Genomic DNA, 26,222 nt, shown 5'->3' on the forward strand with positions numbered 1-26,222 from the left:
TGTATCTTTACAACTAAACTAACTATATTTGGATTCTATTCTGATCTCTTAAAATCTGAAGGGAATTGTTGACACCAGTTTTACATTCTGTCTCTTTCTGTCAAAACAAGGAAGGTTCATTACTTCATGAAAACCAATCTTTCAGAAAAGAAAGTTATACTTGGACATACTCTCACTTTTCGGTAGGCTGCTTTCAAAACTTTGAGCCCTCTGAACACAGGAGCATCTCCAGCTAATTCAGTCCTGATTCAAGAAGAAAACTGAATATATTTCTGTGGAAAAACCAAAACCATATCCTCCCCAACCCAAGGACCAGAGCTTCAATCCCATGAACTGAAATTGTAAGATATGTTATGCAAATGCAAACCTTACTTTGCTTTCCTGAAGAGTTTGGTTTTAGCTAAATGATAGGTGTTGTACCTTAATTAGAATTTTACATTGCGTCTGCACTATTAGTGGTTGTAGACATGTCTGCATAAGTGCCAGGGCCAGATGAAAACTGCCACAGAAGTGAAATACAGTGGCTAGGACACTAATCTAGGAATTAGAGAGCTAATTTAAATCCAAAACCAACAGAGACAAATTGCCATTCTCTGCCTTTATTTCTCCTCAGCTTTCATGACAAGGCCTCTCAGTGCATTTGTACAGCATACTGCACAAAAGGCCCTAATCTCAGTACAGAATGCTAATCCACATTATACAATATGCTGTTAAAAATATAAAGACGATCTCCATCTTTCTCTACATGCTTTCATACCATTTAATTTCTGTGTGAGATTAGGACACACACATTCATAAATTAAAGATTGTGTCATACAGTGAGCATGGAACCTGTCCAACTTTGTCACTATGGCCTGAGAAGCCAGTTCAAATCTCTGAATGTATTCCAAAGATAACTCCAGAGCCAAGTCTCTCCATCTTCACTGCTACTAGAACTGCAAAATTGATGAAAGTTGCTGACATCTCTTCAAATTTGTAGAGTTAAATGCAGGTTTACCATTCAGTTTGAACCAAAACAACTTTTGCAGTTGGATAAAAAAACCAGAAAATTTCACCAGAATAGACAGATGCTTCAATGGTAAACTTCACATTTTCCAACCACTGAATACATACTAAATATTATATAAAGTGGCTATTACAGTCTCCTGAGCCAAGGGGCTTTGCTCAGTGTGAATATAAAGCTAATTGTTCAGATTCTCCTTCTATCCAAAATAAAGGCATGCATTTCATACTTTTCTGCCTTTATCTGTAACATTATCCTTTGGACATCTACCACAACATGGACAAAAATGTAGCAATGTAAAGGACCACCAAACTCCATGTTACTGCACAGATATCTTTAACAGGCATTAAACAAGTGAAACTGTAGCCTCAAAATACTGGGAAGAACAAGGAAGCCTGTAACCTGAAATAGTCTGATGGCATTATCAAATGAGACAAGAATGATTGTTTTTTGTTTTAACTGGTGTGTGTGCCTGCAGAGAGGTATAAAACAAATGACTACTCTTCAATGAAAAAATCCCAACAACAAAAGTGAAAAACCACCCTTTCTGTAATAGAAGTTTGATAAGAATGAACATAAAATAGGTGTTGTCTGACACATTTTGTAAGCAAATCATACTTGTTGCAGTCTGCAACCCAAGACAGTCGATCATTCTTTGAATTACTGTACTCATGCATTTTTACCTAATCTCTACTTTTTTTTTACTTAGACAGAAACTACAATTGTTGATTAATAACAATACCTTTTTACCAAGCTGCTTTTTCAAATCCCATCTTACTAAAAAATGACCCAATGACTCCGATTTTCTGAAAAATTGAATAAACAGAATTATCTCTCTGAAGGAGTACAGCCACCACAAAGATTCTTCGAATATTGCCTGATTTATCCTGTCCCTCACCTACTGCACCATGACTGCCTACTCTGTAGTACTCCAAACCTATAGGAACTGTAAACATTGGGACTCCAGATGGTGAACAGTGCAGAATGTAAACAAGTTATAAATCACCTGAAGAGCTCAAGGTAGGTGTTAAGCAGGCAGGACAGGTAACCTTGTTATCTTTTTTAATTTTAATTTTTAAAATTGCAAACTAGTACTTCCTTGCTTTAGCATACAGACTCACAGAAATGTAAAAGTATTTTAAACTATATGTCCTACTTGCATGTAATAAAGGTAACATTAATTTTATGGAAAAAAGGTAATTATGTCAGGTCTCTGGTTTACAGCCTTACGTAAAACGTGGTCTTCTATTATTATTAAAGTGTTTCCTTTTAATAGAAGGAGGGGAAAGTATGCTTTAATACAGGGTTACTCATTCATGTCCAAATAGAAAGAAAACAAACAAACAAACAAACAAAAGCAAAAAATACATCATTCCCAAAGCCCCAACCTCTAACTGTAATACAACACACTCACAAAGGAGTTTATTTCAAACTATGACAAACTAAAGACCAAGTCAGTATCTGTGCTGAATATAATCTTAAAAATGAAACACAGCCCAAAGCCCTCAAGACAAGGGCTCCACAGTAATCAGCACTACATAAGCCATCAACATTTCTTCCTACAGAGTTTAAAATTGAGAATTTTAAGGCCTTGATCTCAAGTTCACTGCAATTAGAAGAGTTTTCAATGGCTTTGGATTATGTTCTAAAGAAATAAGCAGACACAAGCAGACACAAGCAGACTGGAATATAAGACAAGTTAACAGAAAAACACATTAACAGTAAGAATGAGCCTACTTTATTTCCTGAGAAACAATTTGCACACCTGCTTTATTTCAAAATCCTAATACAATTATACTCCAGGCTACATTTGCGTGTAAGAGGCAGCAGTTTCTTTGAACTGAAGATCCTTAGCTTATTTCAAGACAAAACAGTAAATCCAATCATAAAAAGTAATAATAAATGTATTATAATACACAGGGACTTAACAATTTTGTAAGCAAAGAACAAAATATCACCATTTTTATATGAACTGTAATGAAAAAGATTAGGTAAATTCGTCATAACTCTGGAAAAAAATGCAAGAATACTAAGTTGTAATTTTTTTTACAAGGAACCACTATTTTAAGTCTTTAACCTGATAAGATTAAGTCTTTACACTGATGATAAAATATAATTTTATCCATCATTCAGTATTACACTTAGTTATAGCTAATGCATTCCAAAGGCATAAGCATGAACTGCTTGACTCCTGATCTTCCTTTCAGTCTTTTTTTTTTTTTTAACTTTAAAGACAGACATATTTCATGGGCACACTTCCAGTGATCCAAGTATAAAACATACATGATGGTAAAAGTTGACAGAAAATATATACATTATCTTATTATGCCATTTTCCTTCTTTTCCATTTCCCAGCAAAGCAACCTTTATATTCTCAGAAAATACACCTATTACATATATTTTTAAAAGTGATTTTTTATCAGTGCAACAGCTTAATAGGTTTCTGTGCCACACTGTTTGCATATGTAGCTTACAATTTAATGAAAAAAAGGTATTTTATAAAATTACAGAGAAATATAACTAAGTATTTTAATAACTATCTCTCAAAGACCACCTGTTGATTTAAATTACTCCAATAACTTGAGAAAAATGAAATGAGCTGGTAATTTGTTTCCATTTTACAGATCTGTTCAAGAATAAACATGGTTTGGTACTTTCAGTCTCCTGCAAGATCCTCAAAGGGAATCTGATGAAACATGGGCTGGATGAGCAGACAGTGAGGACTGAAAACTGGCTGGAAGGGCAGGGCCAGAGAGTGGTGCTGGACAATGGGGCAGAGCACACCCTCAGCAGGTCTGCAGATGATACAGAAGCGGGAGGAGTGGCTGATACACCCGAGGGTTGTGCGGCTATTCAGAGGGACATGGACAGCCAGGAGGAACCTCAAGAAGTTCAACAGAAGGAGCAGCAAATTGCTGCACCTGAAGAGGGCCAACCCCAGCAGCTGATGTGTCAATACGTGTTGGGGCAGTCAGCTGGAAAGCAGGTTTGCAGGAGAGACCCTGGGGATGGCGACAGACACCAGGATGTCTTTGTGGCAAACAGGACCAGCAGCATCCTGGGCTACATCAGAAGGAGCATTACTGGCAGGTCAAGAGAGGGGACCTTTTCTCCTCTACTCAGCTCTGGTGAGACCACAGATGCAGTGCTGTGTCCAGCCCTGGGCTCCCAAGTACAACAGAAATTTGGGGCTACTGGACAGAGTCAAGCAAAGGGCCATGAAGAAAACACTTAAGAGAATTCATCAGTATGTAAAAATGTCTGAAGAGAAGCAGATGTAAAGACAATGGAGACAGACTTATCATTGGTGTCCAGTGACATCTTGCACTGTTTCTGCAAGTATTTGAGGATAAGCTCTCCTAGCTGTGTGAAGCTGTGGCCACACAGAGTATGCAAATACTAATAAATGCTATAAAAGTTATTGGAGCTATGTGTCCTGTGTGCCTGTGTTTTAATAAGTGCACTCCTCAAAGGAGACAGATAAGAAGCATTTTATGTGGGAAATGAAGTGACTAGTAAGTAATATTATGAATTTGTTCTCACAATGCAAGTTTAATCAAAACAATCTAATAACAGATGCTTCAAAGTTTCACCCTTCCTGAAAGGAAACAATAGCTAAACCAGTATGCTAGAAGACAAGAAATCTGAACTTACATAATGTCATATGAAGGCTCTCTGAAGCAGCTGTTATTAAAAATTGTTCACATTAATATTGCCTTTCAAAACTAGGACCTAGACTGTCCTTCACCCTGAAGCCAAACAAAAGCCCTTGTTCAGATAAATAAGCCTAAGACGGAGACCTAGCAAAATGTTAAAATGTACCACGATAGCATTTAAGTTCCCACCTGTCAGAACAAAATTATATGTTTCAATTTGCTCTTAGCCCCAAGTTCTGCAAGGCAGTGAGGATACATCTTGTAAATTCAAAAACTCCCAAGGACATCAGGGCCCTACCTCAAAAGTCAGTAGGCAGGTCTACAGAAATAACCTAGTCCTGTCATTTTGGAAAATATTTTCCCTTTTATGCTTTGAATTAGGATAAGTCAAATTTCACTTTATGAAAGCAAGCTTCTTAATGGCTAATGTTGATATTGACAAGTAATTGGAGTATTTTTCCACAAATATTATTGTGTATTTCAACACCTGCCACAGCCACCCATCCAGGTTCCTACTCTGAAAAAAAGAGACCTAAAAAGCATACTCTGAGGCCAAATACATTTTTAAAGATGTTTGTTTGTTTTGTTTCTATTTGAACATGAATGAGTAACCCTGTACTTAAAGTAGACCTTCCCCCCCATTCAAGAGAAACACTTTAATAATAACCATGTTATTATTAAAGAAAGCCATGTTTTATGTAAGGCTGTAAACCAGAGACCTGACATAATTACATTACCTTTTTTCCAGAAAATGAATGTTACTTTTATTTCATTTTTAAAAATGGTTCTTATAAAATATTTTTAATCTTGCAAATACTGGAGAAACACAATTTTTAAAACCCAAAATCCAAACAGGTGTTAGGGAGAGACTTCTAGCAAAAAAGAAATCAGAGAAAGCATCAGCTCAAATACAACAACCAGATTCGTCCAAACAGGGAGGGATCTTAGTCTTTCAAAAACATCACACCCCTCAGCCCCCCTTATTTAAGCAATGTATTAAAAAAAACCCCCACAACATACAGTGATAACCTGAAAGTTAACACAAATACACATTTCAAGTACTTTATGTGTGTCTTAGGTACTGTGCCCTGTAAACCAGAAGGCATTACTATACAATGGTACCTCTATAATAAACAGGCATTTCTACATCTGCCACAAATTTCATGCTTGATTAGAGAAAATACTATTTATTACCTGCACAAACTAAGTTGAAAAGATGAACTCTCAGTATTCTATTACCGAAAAACAGAAATACATGCACAATCACTTGAAAAACAGATTCCATACGAAAAATTAACAGTTTTTTCATCCCTTTCAAGACAAAACTGTACAGTTGCTTGTATATCTATGCATGGGAAAAAATTCAGAGCCCTTATTTAATTAAAAGGAAAGAGATTCTCAAGGAACATACTGTTGTCTGACAGGACAAAGTCCCACTAGTGGTGAAAAGTTTCATTGCTCTTCATGTCATCATTGCCTTTTATATTATCAGATCTATAGACCACATTTGCAAAGCTGTCAGCCAACTCACACTCACACAACTCAGAAACTTCAATCTTCCTTGCAACTTCAGGGTTTTCAGAAGTGCATATTTGGGATTTATGAGTTTAAATCACTCAAGAACTTCCAAAAGTGTTGCCCTGCCAGAACAAAACTCATGTATAAACTTTGTAAGAAGAAGTGCATTCTTGCAAATCCCACATACATTTTGCTCACCATATTTTCCCTGGGTGCTTCACTTCAGACAAGGTGAACCATTCAAGTATTGCAGATCTTGCATGCCATACCAAAACAAGGCTGTGGATTTGTTAGAGGAGTTTGAGAGGAGAGAACAAGAGGGTGGGGACAAGGGAATAAAGAAAAATAATTTAAAAATAAGCATAATGAAAGAATTGATAACTTAATATAAATAGAAAAAAAATTAAAACCAAGGGCCTTGGCTAGGTAAACCCAACCTTGAAGAAGTAAAAAAGGAAACAGTTGTACAATACAGTGTCTTGTTAAAAATGGATATGAACAACAGTTATTTAAAGCCAAACAGAATGCCTGGAATAGCCCTAGCATAGACACACACTAGAGAAAAAAATACATAAACTGAAAAAGAAGTATTTTTTAAAATCTGAAATTTCCAACAGATTAAGGTTTCAGCTGTCATATGGTTGCAGAAACAAAGTTATTTAGGCTGATGTGCATTAAGACCATATACACAGAGCCAGAGAATACAGTGTGGCACATTCCAACTTTCCACAGCAGGAGTTTGATGCAGCTAAGCCATGACAAAAAGGCTCAGAGAGAACAATATTGCAGAAAATGGGATAAAGTAACACAGAAGAGGTTAGCTGCCGGCCACAAGCCTGATGGGGAATTGAAAGAAAAGTCTGCAGGGACAGCAGCTCACACTGGCAAAAGAAAATTGCTTTGTTCAAAAGAATAACGTTTTCCAAAACACTTAAGGGTTTTGTTTCATGTTAGACCCAAAGGAATTGTTATTCAAACAATAAATCGTTTACACTGCAAAAGTCTGAAAACAGCATTTGGTATATTGATGTATTTTGAAGCTCACAACATCTCAAATAAGCACCAATCAGTCTTCAGCATGATAGATTTGGCTCACATTCTACAAACATGTCACTCAAAAATAGTTTCAAATTGCAAAACTTCAAAATTGTTTGGCTTTCATTCACCACTGATCTTTTTGTCTGCTTGTTTTAAGTAACTCATTTTCAAGTCATCTTGTCTTAGAACCATCCCATCCACTGCACTAACCAGGGGAGTTATGTAGTCTTTATTGATGTAACAGGAATTCTGCAAAAGATTCATCTTCTAATGGATCTAAAAAGCACAGCACCAACAGAGAAGCAGAACTGAATATACTTCATCCCATGTTGTTTTAAGCAGTGCTTATGCACAGGACTGCATGCATGACACAGAGCAACTCTTTTAACTAGCCAAGAGAAAAAGTCACATGTCACACAACATGCTGGATTTCCATGAAAAGATACAGAGAATTTGTACAGTTTAACAAAAACTTCAAAACATGACTGGAGCCACATCTAAATGATGCAAAGAGTATCACTGTCCTACCCGAATTTAGCACTACGGATCTTGTTGAAAACTCAGGGAAACTACTTTTCCATAAGCATCCCAGATCACAGAAGTAAGTAGAAAGCTGCCTTCAGTATTAGATTTTATAGGACTAAACACATAGCTGCAGGCCTAAGACAATTCTTTAAGAAGTAGGAAAAAATTATGGAATGTACTGATTCAGGGGAAGAAAGAAAACTGTGTGTTCTCTGCCAACCCATTGGTTTGAAACCTTTGAATCACTTTATTCCATAAGGTAATAGCTAATGAGCAGCTCAGGGTTACAATGCACATCCCCCCAACACTGTACTGCAAAGGCTGTTGGAGCTGGTCCAGTCCTAGAGCAAACTGACAGAGCATTAGCATTAACTTATTCCATTTCACTCCTCTTCCCAACCTTTTCTATTTTATCACTGCCCAGGAAGAGACTAAACAGGCCAACTTCTGTCAGCAGATGACAGAAAGCCACAAGAATTTCTTTAAGCCCCTAAATCACTTGTGTTTTTTTTTAATGTTCCAGAAATACAAGCCTTTCTAGATACTCATGGGTCCTCTCCAACAAACAGCTATAGGGAAACTGCAGAACCTGAAATGAGTCCCCATCTTTATTGTAGCCACCAGTCATTCCAATGGACATTCTTTTATTTGCTCATCTAATTAGTTTTTCACAAGAGACAACAAGGCATTTTGGTGTTTTCATTATTTGTTCTTTTCCCCCCAATTATTACCATTGAAGCAGGTGCACATTTCCACTTAAATCAGCATAAAACATGAATACGTGCTATCATTAATCTGAAATTATATTCCAGTTTACGGTTGATTTGCTTTTTAGCATGATCAGCACTGTTTTTCACTTACACTTTCTAAAGAAGTACAGAAGTATTCTAATGGGGAACAAAGAAATAATTTCACAGGTAGCTTTGTTTTGCTGAGTTTTCTTAAGATATCCATTCATTACTCTTGGCATATAATTGAAGTTTCAAATGTACAGTGCACCCATCTGACTTCCTTGTATATTCTCTCTTCTGAAACACCTTAGGTTGGACTTAAATGGTGAACAACTGGATCTATATAATTTTTTCATATTCACATAGATATTACAATTTCTTACATCCCCTCTGTTATATTAGGATGTTTTCTGTTCTTCTGATAGCCCTGTGTTAACAGCAAAGTGTTCTCAAACAGCTTATACAGCAATCAGCATGATGATCCAGACACTTAAAGCTCAAGAAAAGGTGAGGATTCCAAGGCAGATTTTTCCTCTAACTGCTTAACATGAGATACTGAACTTGTTTTTTAGCTCCAAATCCATGCCAGCTGAGCTGATGCACAGTCTTTACAGTCTTCTCTCAAGGAGCTCAGATACAACTTGAATCCATAGTAATAAAATCAATGGATCATGGTTTTGGAACAAGATCAAACAAAAGTGCACTAGCTGCATTTAGGAAATAGTGTCACCTTAAACACCATTCTCAGAAGCAAATAGCCTCAGCTGAGGTAATGCCTGAAGTTTGTACAGCCATAAAGCATATTCCCTTATTTTAAAAAATCCCCTCCCTAGAAAGGATCAGTCATGAAACTTAATGGGCAGCAGCAGAATTTCTGTAACATGAAAAGCAGAGTAAGGCCTGTTTACTGTGGCTGGAAATGCTGAAGACCTTATTAACTTTCACACATTCCTGTGTTTTGAAACAAATATAAATCTGCTCATTATGGCAGGCTTTGCACAGCATATACTGGCTTTTAGAAAACTAAGAGTACAACCCGAAGTACATATGTCTTTCCTGCAGTAACAACAGGATCAAGAATTTTAAGCTGCTCACTATCACTATCTCATCACTGCTCCACATTTGGTTCTGCTCCAAACAGTTAAAAATGCCCTGGGGAAATCCAGTCTATTTAATGTATCAGAATGCCAGGAATTATCTAAATCACTATTTATTTTATTAGCAGCAATTCTCAAATACATGAGCTTTCTTATTCCATTAAACATTTAATTACAACTGTAAATAGAGATAGATGAATAGCAACAAAAATAAAAATAGAACGACTGGTATTTATGAGCTGCAACAACTCTATCAGTTACAAAACAAGCTGCTGATTATGTTGACATCATAGAGCCAAAAATGAAAGTCACTGACTTCTCTCAAAATCTTGGTTTTAAGATGAGAAATTAATAAAATGCACTTTATTCACCTTCAATTACTGCACATAGAGGATTTTACAGGTTGTGCAAAAGTGGGGGAAAATAGGGAAATTTTTCTTCATCTTCAGAGAGCAAGCCAAAGTAGTATTACTAAAAATACCACTCTGATATTTCTTTGTCCAGGGCTAGATGCTATCTACACAGTCAAATTCACAGCGCATTGATCAAAACAAAAGAAGACAAATCCCTATAAAAATACTCAAATCCTATGTTGTATTTGAAAAGCCTTTATAAAAGCTAAAGAATTCTGAGGAGAAATCCTATTATGAAAAAAAAAGAAATTAGACTAAGTGTTGATGGATAAGCATTCAAAAAAAACCCCTAGGAATAAGTTTCCAATCCAATAAGAATTCTTTTCTGATTAAATCAATTCCCTTAACAGGCACCAATGTATCATTCATTTCCTCTCTTCTGCCTCCTGAATTTTTGAGGTTCTCCCAACTCCATGCACCCATTTCTTTAGCTAAGTAGCCCCTCTGCCCACTCAGGCACAGTAGATAATCAAGCAACCCAAGAATCCCAACGTTTGTCACCTGAGGGGACAGTGGGTTAACTGCCTTCCCTTGAAACACAAATGATCAAAGAATCTGTGAGTGCCTTGTTTCTCAGTGAATGGATCAGCTCCATCCCCACCAGCGAGGGAGCACCTAGGTACACACCCAGCTCATCACTGCCACATGGGCAAGCAGCAGCACTCTGCCCGGATCTGGCTGTTCCGGGAATATGGATGCCAGCGCTTACTGCCTAACAGAGCTATATCCTCAAGTAATCTGCTTTTGTTCCCAGAAACTGTGAAGGGCAAGTTGAAAACAACTTGATTGTCCACTCAGACTACACAATCTTACAGACATTAGAGAAGTGACACTGCATGGGAAAATGAATGTTACACTTTTTCACTCTACTGGCTGTCATCTAAGAGTGCAAAAATTTTAAGAAACCTCCTTTCGGACTCTGAAATACAACAGAGGAGATATTTGGTGTATATGGATATACGGACCTTGTAAGACATTAGCAGGGTGCTTACTTTTTTTCGTCTCAGTAATGAAACTACAAAAAGACATGGAAATCAGACCTAAAATAATGTTACAAAAAAAGCAAAGCAAGAGGTGGGCTGTTAGAAATCCACCCCTTATGCCTCAAGAAAACATTCCATCAGGGGAGACAAATCTAGGGAGTTTACTGCCAGAACACTTTCTTTTTAAGGAACAATGAAGAGTATATGATTTCCCATCGTGAACAGCAATAAAGCGTGGTTTATTAATCACTGGCATGAGCAAGCCAGTTGTTTTTGATAGTCTGCTAAAGTTATTTTACCTTCAGTATTTTAGCATTCCTGGTTATGGAACAGAAGGCCTAAGCTAACATGCAACCAGTCATAGCAAGTAGCTTCTTTGGGCATCATCTACAGACTGATGTGAACTGATAGAATTTGTCAGGAGATGTTCATGAAGCACATTTTCCCTAGTGTTTTAAGTACTCCTACTACCCTTAAGTGTGTTACAGTCAATGGTCAGCTACAAGACCAAATCACTGAAGACTGCAGAATGTTTGGTTGTGTAACAGACAAGGAGATTAAGCTGCAAGTTTCTGCAGCTCCTTTTTCAAAATGCTTAAACAAGGATGGTAAATGCTGTTAAAATAAAGGACGACAGTAGCAAAAAACTAATTTGGATTTTCCTTAATGCTGGCAGCATTAGGAAAAGCAAATCAGTGGAAAGCACTTTTCCTATACCTACACTGAAGTTAACATCTGGAGAAAATGTAAACTAAGATATATGTCTTTTTTTCAGAAACCAGAAAATTTCATTTCTAAGAAGTCTTGAATGGGCTGAATTAAATTATAAATTGATTTATACTTGCATATATAAATTAATTTTTAGAGCAACTTTGAAACTTTAAGTTATTTTGCATTCTTGTGCAACAACATAAAGTCAGACACTAAAATTAAGCTTGTTACAGTGAATATGCCTCTCAAATATTTTAAATTTAACTTTAGAGATTTGGACTTTGAAAGTGATTGATGTTGAAATCATCAGAACTGATGTGTTAGATTAATGTAATGTTGAATGATTTTCTCATACACCAGAGAAAGAAGAGCTGCTCCTAGGATGAGTGTATTTTGTTTGCATGGCTAGGTTTTGGGAGGTGAGGGACCACTGCAGGGGTGGCCTCTGTGAGATCAGCAGCTGCCCCATGATGGATACTGTGAGTTCCAGCTGGCTCCATGACAAACCTGCTCTTTGCCAAATCTGAGCCCATCAATAGGACTGGTTGGTGCCTCTGCTGATAACATATATAAGGGAATAAACCTGCTACCCAGGAGCTATGGGAGAGGAACAAGAAAAATGTGAGAGAAACAGCCCTGCAGACACCAAGGTCAGTGAAGGAGAACAGCAAGGAGGCGTTCCAGGTGCTGGAGCAGAGATTCTGCTGCCCACAAAGGGAGTAGGTTGTCCCACAGCAGCCCATGGAGGAGCACACCAGAGCAGCTATAGCAGGTACCCACACTGCAGCCCCTGCCAGAGCAGGTGGATGTGCTCTGACAGGAGCTGTAGCCTGTGGAGAGCCCATAAAGGAGCAGGAAGTGCAGCCCATGGGGGCCCATGCTGGAGTAGTCCATTCCTGGAGTGCACCCACCATGCTGGTACAGTTTTTGAAGAGCTACAGCTTGTGTAGAGGACCCACATTGGAACAGTTTGACAGGGACTACCTCCCATGGCAGGGATCCACAGCACAGCAGGCAACTGTGAAGAAGGAGTGACAAAGTGTTATGAACTGACTGCAGCCCCTATTCCCCAATACCCCGTGCCACTTTAGGGGATTGAGGGGAAGGAGGGTGAAGATTCAGGAACAAAGGACTGAAGTTGAGCCTGGAAAACCTGAGGAGAGGTGAGAAGGTGGTTTTAGTTTTGTTCTTTTTTCTCATTATCCTGTCCTATATTTAATTGGAAAGAGATTAAATTAATTTTCCCCAAGTTGAGTCTGTTTTGCCCATGACAGTAATTGTTGATTGTTACATCTTTATCTCAAGCTAAAAGATGTTTTGTCTCATGTTCTCCCCCTGTCGAGGAGGGGGAAAGAAAAGAGAGAGAGAGAGAGAGAGAGAGAGAGAGAGAGAGAGAGAGAGAGAGAGAGAGAGTGGCTTGGTGGACAACTGGCAGAAAACCAAGGTTAACCCACTACAACTAAAATGAGAAAAACAAACTATTAGGATTCATATTTTCACTGCTTTGTAATACAAAATTACTTTTGTGTGTGACAATCACAGTAATAAATTACTCAGGATTTGAAATTCCCCATACCACTTTCAAAAGAAAATGTATCTTTTTGCTCTGAAATGTTATTCAGTATTTTTCCCACACTGTTCAATTATTCTGGTTGCCTTTTTCCACTTTTCTGAACACTTATTTTCTCTAATTATGTTTGTCTACAAAACATTACTGGAGAAAGACACCTGCAAGGAAATCAGTATTTTGACAGAAGAATTTCCCTACACACAGTCTGTCAGCAGTGAAGCAAACTGCACAATACAGCAAGAATCACAACTCATGCAAAGTACCACTGCTCCAGGCAAGCAATCCACATACCAGTCTCCCGTCGAGAAAAAGCCAAAATCCCTCTAACTTGAGTTTGTTACCTTGATTTTAGTGATAAAACCTAAATATAGTTATCTATCTCCAGGACCAGACAGACATACAGAATTACAATCTGCAACCACATCATCAAAAAGCTTCAAATATTGGAAACTAACTCTCTATAACCGTCTGAATTGTTTCCATCTATGCACCTTCCTACATGGCACTCGCCATTCTTCTTGGTATCTGACATTATTCCAGATAACAAATTATTTTTACCTGCCTAGTGCAAAAGACTCTGACAATTGTGCACCAAGCACAGCATCACCAGCCAGGCAAGGGAGGGAATTGTCCTGCTCTGCTCTCACCTTGAGTCCTGTGTGCAGTTCTGGCTGCCACAACACAAGAAGATACAAGGCTGTTAAACTGGGTCCGAAGAAGGGCAACAAGGATGGTGAAAGGCCTGGAGGGGAAGCCATGAAAGAACAGGCTGATGTCACTTGGCTTATTCAGCCTGGACAAGACTGAGGGGAGACCCCATAGCCACCTACAACTTCCTCATGAGCTCTTTTCTCTGGTGGTCAGTGACAGCACCTGAGGGAACGGCCTGAAGTTGTGTTAGAGGAGCTTTAGGTTGGATATTAGGAAAAGGTTCTATACCCAGAGAGTGGCTGGGCACTGGAACAGCTCCCCAGGGAAGTGGTCACAGCACCAGCCTGGCAGAGTTCAAGAAGTGTTTGGACAATGCTCTCAGGTGCTTGGTGTCATCCTTGGGGTGTCCCGTGCAGGCCCAGGAGTTGGACTTGTACATGATTCCTCAAGACCCTTCCAAATCAGGATAGTCTGTGATTCTATGAAATCATTTACCTCAAAACAAGATGTGCTTGCACTTATTTAAAGACTGTGGTCGTTTTGGGTATATGGGAATGTTTTTTGAATTCTGATTTATATCCTTGCATTATTCTTCCTTAAACTGAAGCCATTGCCACTGTCCAGGAAGTGATTTGGTTTGACTGGGTTCTACTCCTGTTATCTGCTTTACATCAAGCTGTGTGCACCTTCTGCGTCTAGGTTATAGCTATGCACATGGTGTCTTCTGCATCCTTCTGAAGATTACAAATCTTTCTTCTGACTTTTAACATTAGTGTTAATTTTAATGCAAGAGCAGAAATGCACTTGGAAACTGTCCAACAATGCTTTTGTTAAGAATTTCCAATATCACAAAAAAGAAGAGAAAAAAAAAAGCTGCCTAACAGACTTACTACTTTTTAAGTCATAAAAATGAACTGGCAAAATTTGATTTGGAATTTCAATTTTTAAAGGTATTATGACAGGTGAATAAAAGCTGTATTTTATTTATGATTTGCTCATGCAGCTCTGAAAAATATTCTGGCTATGCTTGTCAGGCACTATTGTAAACTGTCTTAAACCTAACAGTTGCATATTAGATATCTGCCTCTGCTGCCAAGAGACACTGCTATCCCTGTACCTCATGGCCACTTTTCTCCCAGGGTAGCAATGCTGCCAAAGGCATAGCAGTGTGCTGAGCAACAACAACAACTGGTGAAATAACAGCAAGAGCACTTAGAATCTGAACATCCTAACACTGCCCTTGCTGCTGATCAGAACTTCAGTAACAAAAAACCAAAAAAAAATCTGCAATAATTGTCAAAGAGACTGAGGATTGTACTGATGTCAAGTCTCTCCAAAAGTTAGTTTTCAACCAGTTTCTTAAAAGAGATTTTTAAAAAATTTTTAACATAATTAAGCAAATAATTAAATTTAAGAGCTATTAGAGAAAGACTAATCCTTGAGAAAGAATATCTATATATGTCAAAAACAAATACATGCTTGAAGCATACCTCTTGTAGCTTAGAAAGAAATCTGTTTGGTTTTGAAGCTTTTATTAAGTTCTCTAGAATTCTTTGCTGAGGTACCAGGAAAGCAGCTATTCAATATCTGTCATTACCATGGGATGCAGAGACATGATGGCAAGTTGCTGCAAATTAAAGACCGAGTAATTCCCATCAGCTAAAGCCTACAAGGTTAGGTACTCTTTCCCAATCCTTACCTCCTCCTTTTTCTCTTAATGAATTCACATTTAATGAAAAAAAGGCAACACCAGACAAAGAGAAAGAAACAAACAAAAAAAACCATTATGCAAAGAAGAATTTAAGAGTATTTCACACACCCATTTTCTCTCCAACACTTCCAACACCAGGCAAAGAAAAAAATTTCACAAAGAGGCACAAGGAACTAGTTGAAGCAAATACATAGAATCTGAACAATGTCAGTTCTGCAAGTATTTCAGGCAAAGGTTTGCAACATCACTGTGGTCACTACAATGTTGGCGTTCCTCACATTTCTTGTAAGTTCCTCCAGTAACATTGTGTCTCTTCAGCACTCTGGGTACAGCATGCCTGTACACTGAGGCCTCACTTGAGCAAAAACTCCTCACTGGGCCTTCAAACATGTTACAGCAAATTCATTTAATCTTAAATACAGCATCTGAGTTCACAACAGAACAGAGGTGGGTTGTGTTCAAATCTTTTATAGTACAGGCTGTGTTGCTGCTATTTGGAAAAAGAAAACCATGCAAAACCAGCTCACCAGTGAGCCACACTATATTAAGATCCATTTGAAGAACAATTAATTAACAAGACACCAGCAGGATGTTCCAGATTTTTACTTTCTCTATGGTCAGTCAATAATTAAATATTGATCAATTTTAAAGCAACTCGATCATATTTGTGCATCTGAACTTTTTCTGTGCTTTCAGAAGAGATAAAGCAGTTCAATTTTGAACCTCTTTACCATAGTCTTGAATCTCTTTACCACAGTCTTCAAATAGACATCTGTAAAAGAAAAAGCCTAAAACAAACACAAACCAAAAACCACAAAACCAAAACCCACAACTTTGCTACAGTTTTGAAATCTAGAAACAGTTTCTATATTTGAGAATATTTTTACATAACAAATGGGCTTCAGAAGAGGTTTTTTAACCCATCAAACTCTATGTGGATTAGTAAGTGTTGCACATGATTAAGTTAGGCTATTCATCTCAACAAAAGTCAATATAAAATACCTGCTGTTCTTACAAGGTCTTACAGTAAGTAATGAACAAAATATTGTGGCCCAATTTCATCCCTGTTACAACTGAAATCAATTTAAGAAATCATTTCAATGAAGCAAAACCCAACCCCCTCCACAATGCTGAAAGAGCATATATGAAACTTCAAAATCTGTTCATGTGTATCTTGACTTGCATTCACTACATACCCCTCTTCTGCCTAACCTGCCCTTGTGCAGCATCAATTCTGTGATGATATACTCCTAAATTCAGCGCCTCCACGAATGCTCACACCTTGTATTTTTATTTTCTTTTTAGGTATCAGGTAACATGATTATCTCAGAGGGAGCTGTAATGAAATGTTATGCAAACTTCATGAAGTAGATTAGATTGAGGATGGGAATATCTTCATTATGCAATATTGGCCATAAGCAATCATATGTCAATGACTATCCCATTCAAAATGATGCTTCTCAGAGTAATTGGTTTGTCTTTTGGAGTGGAAGAGTGGAGGGTAGGAAATAACTTGTTTAGCAAGAGAACACTGAAAACCCTCAAAGATTCATCTGAGCACAAAAAATAAGACCCTTGCTCTAAAACTGTATAAGCAAAATAGAATTCATAAATAAATACACGTTTTATTTATATTCATGCAATAGCCTGTCTGTTACAACACTCATGAGTAATGCAGTTGCCTTAAACCATAAAACAAAGTATTTTCACGTATCTACTAATAGCATATCAGTGTACTGCAGGGTAGTCACAATAAATGCAAGTGAAATAAATACTTTATGGCAAGCAAGGGATATCAATGCTCCAATTCTTTTCTCTTTACATTGTTCAACTAGGCTGTTGGAATAAAAATAACTGGATCAAATGAGAGGGAAACCCCCAGAAGAACATGCATTACAGATCACAGAGGAAGCTTTTCACACAAATGCGGCAGTGATATTGGAGACTACTATTGTGACAAAATACTGACATAATAAAAATAGTAATAACCCCCAAGAACAACTAAAAAAATCCCAGCAACAAAACCACACACAAAATAATGGTTTTGCACTTTCAATCTTCAAACAAGTTAATGCCTATTATTTTTTCTTCCTGCTAATGTTGTGATACTGTTTAATACACAGGTATCTGACCATTCAGCTACCAGATATCAAACTGCTGACAGATTAATCCCCCCTGCAATTAATAATTATTCATTTGATCACAGATATCAACATGTAGCAAAATCTGTTACAAAAGCCACAGCTCAGATTTCTGTGCTTTCGATGTTTTAGCTGTACTGAGACAAGGCACTGACCTTTATTCTTGATTGACAATGGGAGAATACTCCACTTACAAGCTTACTACTGTGAAGCCCTGTTGTCAGTGTGAAGAATCACAGAATTGTGTTAAAAGGCAGACAGAATTCAATACCTTCCTCATCATTTGAAATGTGATATTTCCAACAGATCATCGGTTCTTGTCATTTTCCCGGAAGTATAAACAACTCAAGTTTAAGATTTCACTAAGAGGGATAAAATAGTCTGCAGGTTAGGCGGAAGGGAGGGTTACAGTCCATGAACTACTCGGTAAAGGACCTTCTTTCAGGTTTCATCTTTAAAGGACTCTACTATGCCATCTAGGATTTCATGTAATAAAGGCAATTTATCCTTCTAATCAGACCATTTCTATTCAAAGAGACTTCAGGTGGCTGAACCACAAGAAATATTTTCCTGTGCCTCTTGAAGTCAATGTGACTGTGATTGCAAATTACTCACTAATGTAAAGAATAGCACACTGTTGCATTATGCAAGCCCATCCACATTCTTCTGCATCCCTGTAAATGCTGCTACTTTCCTGTCTTGATTGTACTGTACACTCTAACAATGGGTTTCACCTAATAAGCTATTCAGGAAACTTACACAGCACGCGGGTCATCTCAACCCATTTCCTTGCTGTTACAAGTAACATGAAAAATGCTTTCAAACATCATCTGAGACAGGAATACTTTGAAGCACCTCAGATTCTCATAAAATATTCACTAGAGCTATCCACAGTATCAGTCCTTTTGTGGCCTCAACCACAGTTAAGTCATGTACTACTGCTGCAGCAAGAAGTCTTGAAGGAAATCTCTACCCCACATAGCTAGAGTATGTTCAAAGTCCCATGCAAGGAGAAGATGGGGGAGGGGGAGAATGAAAAGCACATCTAAAATTTAAAAAGAAAACAAAACAAACAAACAAAAAAACAACCAGCAGCTATTTTCTTTTAGCTATTCTAGAACTACATTATAATCACCATGAGATAAATGTTCTAACCTCCATCTGCACCATCCCAATCTTTCTCCTCCCACATCAGTGCTGAATTTGCTGGAGCAGAAGGAATCAGCCAAGAACATTAAAAAAATATTTCCAGTTAGAAGGAGACTTGCATGTAGTTTGGAACAGTTCTGACATCCCATTTACCTCAGACTCTGACCACCAAATAGCTCCTCTCTCTATCATTTGCGAAATGCCATGCCCAACTACTGGAGCAACACTTTTCTTCTGAAGTCCCGGCTGGCAGACAGCCTAACAGAGTACCTAGACAGAGGTCTAGAAATTAATTAAAAAATTAAATAAATAAAAGAAAGAAAGAAAAAAGTGGGGGGTGGGGGGGGAAAGAAGCTGGCTTACGTGCTCCAGTTTGTCTTTCCTCCTCAGCCAGACACTGGCACTGTAGTCCTGCTGCTTGACAGTGCTGTAGAAGTTCGCACCTACTCTGGTGAGGCTTGGGGAAGGCTCCCTGGGTCTGCTCTTCAGCCTCATCTGCTCGAAGCCCTCATGAGGGGATGAGGAGAGCCAGTCATGCCTGACTTCCATCTTGACATGACAAGGCAAAGTCCAAGGGAAAAAAATCAGAAGAAATCAAGAAATTAAGAGGCACTAAACGAAGATGGCCCAAAGGGAACAGGATGAGGGAAGAAGAAAGAGAAGGAAATAAGAAAAACCCTTAGAACCAGAAAATGATAAGAGACGGGGGCGACAAGCAGAAATAAGGTAGAAGGAGTGGAGGAAGAAAGAAAGGCTGCAGGTAGGAGAGAGGAGCGGGCTGGGAGAGATGAAGGGGCACTGGGGAAAGAAGACGCTCCAAGATGCCGCTGCTTGTTGCCCTGGCCGCCAGCAAGCTGCAGTCCGGGACCGACGCAGCGGGCAGCGGCCGCCTGCGGCTCTGCCCGGGACGGAGGCAGGGGCGGCGCGGCCCCGGCAGCCGAGGCCGGGCGGGGCTGCCGCCTCCAGCCCGCCTGCAGGTTGGCGCAGTGGAGGGGCCGCCGCCCGCCCGGCGACGAGCCCGGCTCCTCCCCGCCTCCCCTCCCCGCAGCCACCTTCGGGGGAGCGGCCAGTGGCACGGGAGAGCCCCTTCCTTTCGACAGGAGCTGCTGCCGCCCTCCAGGGGCCCCCGTGCCCCTGGGGAAGTTGTCTCGTCTGCTCTCCCCCCGTCCCGGCGCACCGACCCGCCCGCAGCCCGCCGAGGGCTGGGCGGCCGCTTGCCACTCCCTCTCCTGGAAGCCTTTGTCCGATCTCCGCACGGCAGAGGCTCCCGGGGCCGCCGCCCGCTGCCCTGCCCAGCCCATCCCATCCATCCCGGGGTGGGCTGTGCCCCCAAGCCCGCCCGGTCCCGCCGCGGCCGCCGGGGGATGCGGGGCTGCGGCCCCGGGGCCACCGCGCCGGCATCTCCCGCAGCTCCTCGCCGTCACGGCGTCCCCTCCCTCCCCGGGCAGGGGCTCCCGGTGCTCTCGGGCGTAACCAGACCGAGCTGCCGGCCCTTTAGCTGGGCAGCCAGGAGCGCACCTCGCCTGGCCAGGAGGCGAAAGCCCCGGCTCGGCTCCGCTCCAGGTCCGAGTCCCGCCTGGAAGTCCCCGCCGCCGCAGCGGCTCAGCCAGCAGCAGAGCTCAGAAATCACATCGCTTCTGTGGTCCCGATGGACAGGGTCGCTGGCATGCCCACATTTGTAGATACCTGGCATCTAGGATTTCTCTCATGCAGTAAAAAGACCTTCTAGGGTGGTTTCTATAGTCCGCTGCAATCTCTTTTAGTAGAAGTTGATGTGTGTTGCTATTTAGCTCAAACGTGTTTCAGCAGAAAAAAGGACTTTCCTTTTTCACACTATGAAAAGCCACCTCGCTAATTGCCCACACACTCTGTAAAGCTATATTAGGCAGAGACAAGAAAACTTTCTCACACAGTGCATCAAGAAAGATTTACTGGAGCTCAGAACAACATTTCAGTTTCCTGGTCAATATCTGCTGTCGGGCAAGTGTTTGCATGTATTCCAGTCCTTTGGAAATAGGTGCCTCTATGAGTTTGTGCGATTGATACATCAGCATCTGCAGAGTTTTTTTCCCCCTGGTACAGAACTACACTGATGTTGCTATTCAGATAAGGGCGTGCTGTACTATAGGTCTACACTGGAATCCTGTTAACTGAAAATAGCCTTTGAATGGTAAAGAAGTTCATCCGGCCAAATTTCTGAGAAAATTATAGAAGAGCCCTCGGCTAATCACTTGATCTACAGTAAGCTCTACTTCCATCTGATCAAAAGTCAAATTTAACATATCCTTATGATTATGACTTAAGGTGTATTACTGCAAAATATCGGCCAGAAACCAGACAGATAAATAATTTTTTCCTGTCAAAATTCTAAAGATAAACGCAAAACTCACATCACAACTAGTAACTGAGGATTATTAATAGATAATACTAGTATCTTTTGAAATACTGGAAAAATAAACTGAATAGTAGCAGACGTTTGGTAGGAACATAAATTACAGCATCTTCTTCTAAAACTAGAAAGACAATTTCAAAATCCTTATCTAAATACTACTACAAAAAAGAGTGTAAGAAAATACCAACAACCATTACCATCATGCAATATTATACACTTTTAACTCACCAGAATAAAGGATTTGCAGTTTTCTTTCTAATAACTTCATAGTTTCTTCAGTTAGGAAATTTAGGTATTTCCAGGATTGTCAATACAACCTCAAAACACCTGGATCAAGAATGAGACCTATGTGATACTGCTGCATGCAGGACACATTGGAAGGCACTGAGATTTAATGTATGGCACATCCCAGCTGCAGCAGTTTTAAGCTCACACAGAATAACTTGATTAGAAGACTGCTGAACTGAACTTTAGCTGCAGATGTCCATTTAGGAATTCTATATGCTCATAGATGCACCTACTCCCAAAGGACTGGAATTAATGCAAACATTAAGTCAGAAGAAAGGAAAAGAAAGGAAAGTACAAGAGCCGTTGTATTTCTTCAAATATATCATATCCCAATAGGTGTACATATACATACATATATATTTATATGTATATAATGTTCTTAGAAAAACTGTATGTGCTATAAATCAGGAGAGCCTGCTTTATGCTGGTTTTGCCTAAGAATTTTCACATTGTTTCTATAACAGTATATGGAGCACTTTCACCTTTTCTTTATCCTTCTGATCTTTCTTGTTTTTTCTGCTTGCAAGTATTCATAAAGAAAAGTTGTTAGTGTCCCTCTGCAGTTGCCACCTGCTTTGCTCCCCATCCCTTACTGCTATAACAGAATCAATATGCCACTGTATTTGAATACAAGACATCGTCTCATTCTCCCATATGTACTGGATTAAGATTCTTTTTTTAAACATATGTTAGCTATTACGTAGGGTTAATTTATCCTACCTTCCCCAGCTATGCTACCAGCAGACCTTCTCAACTGCCAGAGGAACTTCTTTCTGCCTATCCAGAACAGTCAGAAAATGGAGTCCTAAAGTTGCTTTTAGACTCTAAGCTATAAAGAGAGAGCTTGCTCCTCTTCCCAAACACCCTCTTTGACATGTAGATGTGCTGCTTTCTACTACTACTACTGCCAACATTATTATTATCCCAGTCCTACTCTCACTAGGAATGAGAGAGAAAAGGCAAAAAAAGAAGCCTGGAAAAAGTCTCTTAAAACCATGTGAACAAGCTATGCTTGCAAAGCCTTTGTTGCTTGCTGACCCCAAGCAGAAAAGATTTCTAGTTGGAAAACGTAATCTAATGACAATAAATTTTTGTGTTTTCATAAAAATTCTACTCAGGCAAAGTAATAAGCTAAGAACACGTCAGTCCCTAGTGAATACATCATTATTAATCTAATTTGAAAAAGAGTAAAGAGCTGTTTTCCAGATTTTGTGTTCCATTTTATTTCCAGGTTACATCTATACAAAACCCCCTAGTTTTGTTCCAACAACTACAAGCATATCAACCAATTTAATTCAAAGATAATTCAACTCATTAAAATTCAATCAGTTCTGTAGTAGATCAGCAATTCCAATTGGCTGTATGAGCTGGATTAAAGTGCTGTCTTTCTCTTCCGTGCAATTTTCAGAATTACCCAAACACCTGCTCCTGTCAAGGCCCTTTGCTTCCATACCCAGATGACTACAGCAGCAAGGATGACTGAAATTACAAGCATCACACTTATATAATTAGCAATAGATGCAAATTGTGCATATCATAATATGCTTTTCCCTTACCATGGTTCAGGCTACAATTTTCTTCAATTCGCTGCCCATCTTATCAAGACTCAGAGGAGCTCCTTTAAGGCAATCTACAGAATTTTCCATTTTCTATACCAACAGGATGAATGCTGTAGGGGGCAGAGTTAACTCAGGCCAATGCAAAGAAAATCAGGATATAAGTGGAAACATGTAGGTAGGGCTACAACAGATTTACTTTTTTAAAAAGACAGCTCCTATTTCTTCCAAAAATATTACCCAGATAACTTTTAAAGGACCTGCTCCCTGTGCTCCAGCTTTCTAAACACATTTATTTTAATGAGGGGGTTCTAGCCATTCAGCCTATCTATAGGAAACTTAGACTTTTTATCAGCAAATGGCATATACCTAAAACTATAACAACTCAATAGCAAAACATTATTTTGGCTGCATACCAACACTTGCATGTGTGCACCTGTAATAGATTCAAAGCCTCCTTACAAAGCACTCATTTCTAATGCAGAGCTGGGCTGCACACAAGCACTGGCCCACTTTTTAGAATGTACCACACCTTACCAGAGCAGCAGGCAGCAATTGCCTTGCAGGCTTCAGCTGCTGTCCAGTCAGAGGACTGTGACTGACACACGTTCCAGCAATAGCTCTGGGCCTGGCAGCCAGGTGGGAAGGGAACCGTCACCTACCTGCTTATCCAGCTCAGCTTGCTGAGAGCTTGCTTTCTCATCTAGGAATTGAAAAAAACACTCAAATGGGGAGACCTTTTTAACCTCCCAGTAACAGTGGCCTGTTCCAGATTAAATCAACTGTCTTTCAAGAAATTTTTTTAGAATTACCAAAACACCACCAGCTCCTTCCTGGCCCCCCAAATTCTATCAGTCTACAAAGAAAAAACCCATTGCAGCAGGCTGTTTCCTCTATGCTGATATGCTGGCCATGTCTCCAAGCCTATCTGCTACTACCTCCTGGAAGCAGCTGCCAATCACTGGAACACGGGTTTGCTACAGGGAAGGACCAGAGAGGAAAAAAAAAAAAAGAAAGAAGATATTTTTTCCCCTATAGTGCAATGTCCTTCAGCGCCAAGCACAAGGTCAGAATGTGCAGTAGGAAAAAAGTAAGGAAAAAAGCAAGACTGCTACATGGAGATTTATAAATAATTACTGCATTGTTGCTTTGTCCAATCTTATGCAGCACAATATGAAACATTTATACCTTTATCTTCAGTTTTTGGACAAGAATTGCAGTCACAAGTATGAAATGAGAGGTCAAACCTAACAAACTAAAGTTAAAGGGAGTTGGAGGTGCTTCAGATTTCAGGTTATGAACCTGTCAGACAGCAACCTCAGAAATAACATGGAAACATAATCTAATAGTGATCAGGTTCTCTGCTTTAGCTTTCCCTTTCTGAATTCAAGTATTAAAAAAACTCTCCTGTGTCTCTTGCCTGAAATTTTTACCTCAAACTCTTCTTGCATGATCTCTGATTCAAAATGAACAAAAACCAGGCAATAAACAAACAAAAACTCAAAAACCACAAACAAACACAACTAAACCCACACAAACAAGCACATAACAAATCTTAACATACAGAACAATGACCTATTAGGAACATCATTAGTCTTGAGACATCTCTTATCTGTCAGATTTGGTTGAAATAAGTCATATCCCATAACATATCAGTCTGGGATTGACAGATAAATAGTATAATTACATAAACTTCATTTCCTTTAGAAACCAAATTAAAAATACCTGAGACATCAACTAATCCATCTCCCATTTGAAATAAAATATTATTCTGTAAGTATCATCAAAATATCCACTTCACCTAGAAGTCCTGGCCTAGAATGTTTCTCCTTTCCATGTCCATGTAACCTAAGAGGGTGCTACTGGCCCCTTGAATCTGTCCTTGTGCTGCATTGAAACCTGCATGGACTGGGATGCTCTCACTTCCATGAGGGATTGTGAGATAACACATGATATCTTCCATCTCAAATCAAATTCTGCCTTCGGTCTTTCTACTCTCCTTCATCCCTTCCCCCCCACCCATTCATACATTGCCAAAGAACATTTTCAGTTCTAGGCCTCAATAATCTCATCCAGACAAGATTTCATCCTGCACTTTAAAATAACATTCATTAGTGGCACATACTAATTGGGCCGAATTCTGCCCTCTATTCCACCTCTATGTCCCCACTGGAGTCATGAAACAAAAATAATTGTAATGAACCTGTAATTGGGGCAAAATTTAGCCTACATTTCTTTAAAAATAAATCTGCAGCAAGTACTGGGCAGGTTCACATCTATCTTAGCTTGGGCTCTTCATGCTGAATTTATCTGGTTGGTGCAGCTAAGTGCAATAAGCAGACTGCTGACAAGATCTGAGCTCTCTAGGAGTCTTGCTCTGAAGTGAGTTGTTAAAATTGTTCCAGAGAAGTGGCAGTCAGCATTCAAGAAACACTGTAAGGGACAACATTTTTAACAGTTGTTCAGGGATAGAGGAATGTGTTTCATTTTTATTTTCAACACATACATAAATTTTGGTTGATAACAAGGGAATAGTCTCTACATCTGCCCACTTGAGGTGTAGGGAGGAACAGGAGAGAAAAGTTGAACAACGTTTCATGAATCATAGAATCATTAAGGTTGGAAAAGAGCTTTAAGATAATTGAATGAAATCTTTAATACTTTGTTCACCAATTAACTATATCCCGAGTGTCACATCCACACATCCTTTGAATACTTCCAGGTGTGGTGAGTTTGCCACTTCCCTAAGCAGCCTGTTCTAGTGCCTGAATGCTACTACATAAACAAAACAAAAAACCAACAAACAAACAAAAAATACAAACAAACAAAAAAGTAAGGAAAATTCAGTTAGGGGGTGGGGGAAGTAAAACCAAGAGTAGGAGACATTAGGGAATATTCTCTTATGGATGGATTGGTAGGGCAGTGTAAGGAGAGAACAGGCTCTAAGATGAGCATTCTGGAACCTCCCATAAGTATATTCTCACAAGGCTTAACAGGGTGCAAAGAAAGAAACATATTTCAAAAAGAACAAAATAGCACAAAGGCTTTTCTTTTCTTTATAATAGCAGAGTACCTCTATAGTGTATGTT

General features: G+C 39.3%; 1 protein-coding gene across 6 annotated transcripts in view; it reads right to left on the minus strand.

Moving 5' to 3' along the window:
* PLD5 (phospholipase D family member 5) overlaps positions 1-23,194 on the minus strand; it is a 179,879-nt gene extending 156,685 nt beyond the window's left edge. Inside the window, exons 1-2 of one of the 6 annotated variants that reach the window (XM_033054522.1) lie at positions 20,416-20,488; positions 19,261-19,446 (exon numbers count right to left, since the gene is read on the minus strand). In XM_033054522.1, the coding sequence (XP_032910413.1) occupies positions 19,261-19,446 (186 nt within the window). In that variant the 5' untranslated portion in view covers positions 20,416-20,488. Of the gene's footprint in view, positions 1-19,050; positions 19,180-19,260; positions 19,447-19,949; positions 20,201-20,415; positions 20,489-23,133 lie in introns of those variants that run through there. The other 5 variants (XM_033054521.2, XM_033054523.1, XM_033054525.1 and 2 more) reach the window with 5 other exon arrangements.
* Between the last annotated feature and the right edge of the window lie 3,028 nt (positions 23,195-26,222).

Source organism: Catharus ustulatus, chromosome 3 (assembly GCF_009819885.2).
Source record: "Catharus ustulatus isolate bCatUst1 chromosome 3, bCatUst1.pri.v2, whole genome shotgun sequence".
NCBI classification, from domain to species: domain Eukaryota; kingdom Metazoa; phylum Chordata; class Aves; order Passeriformes; family Turdidae; genus Catharus; species Catharus ustulatus.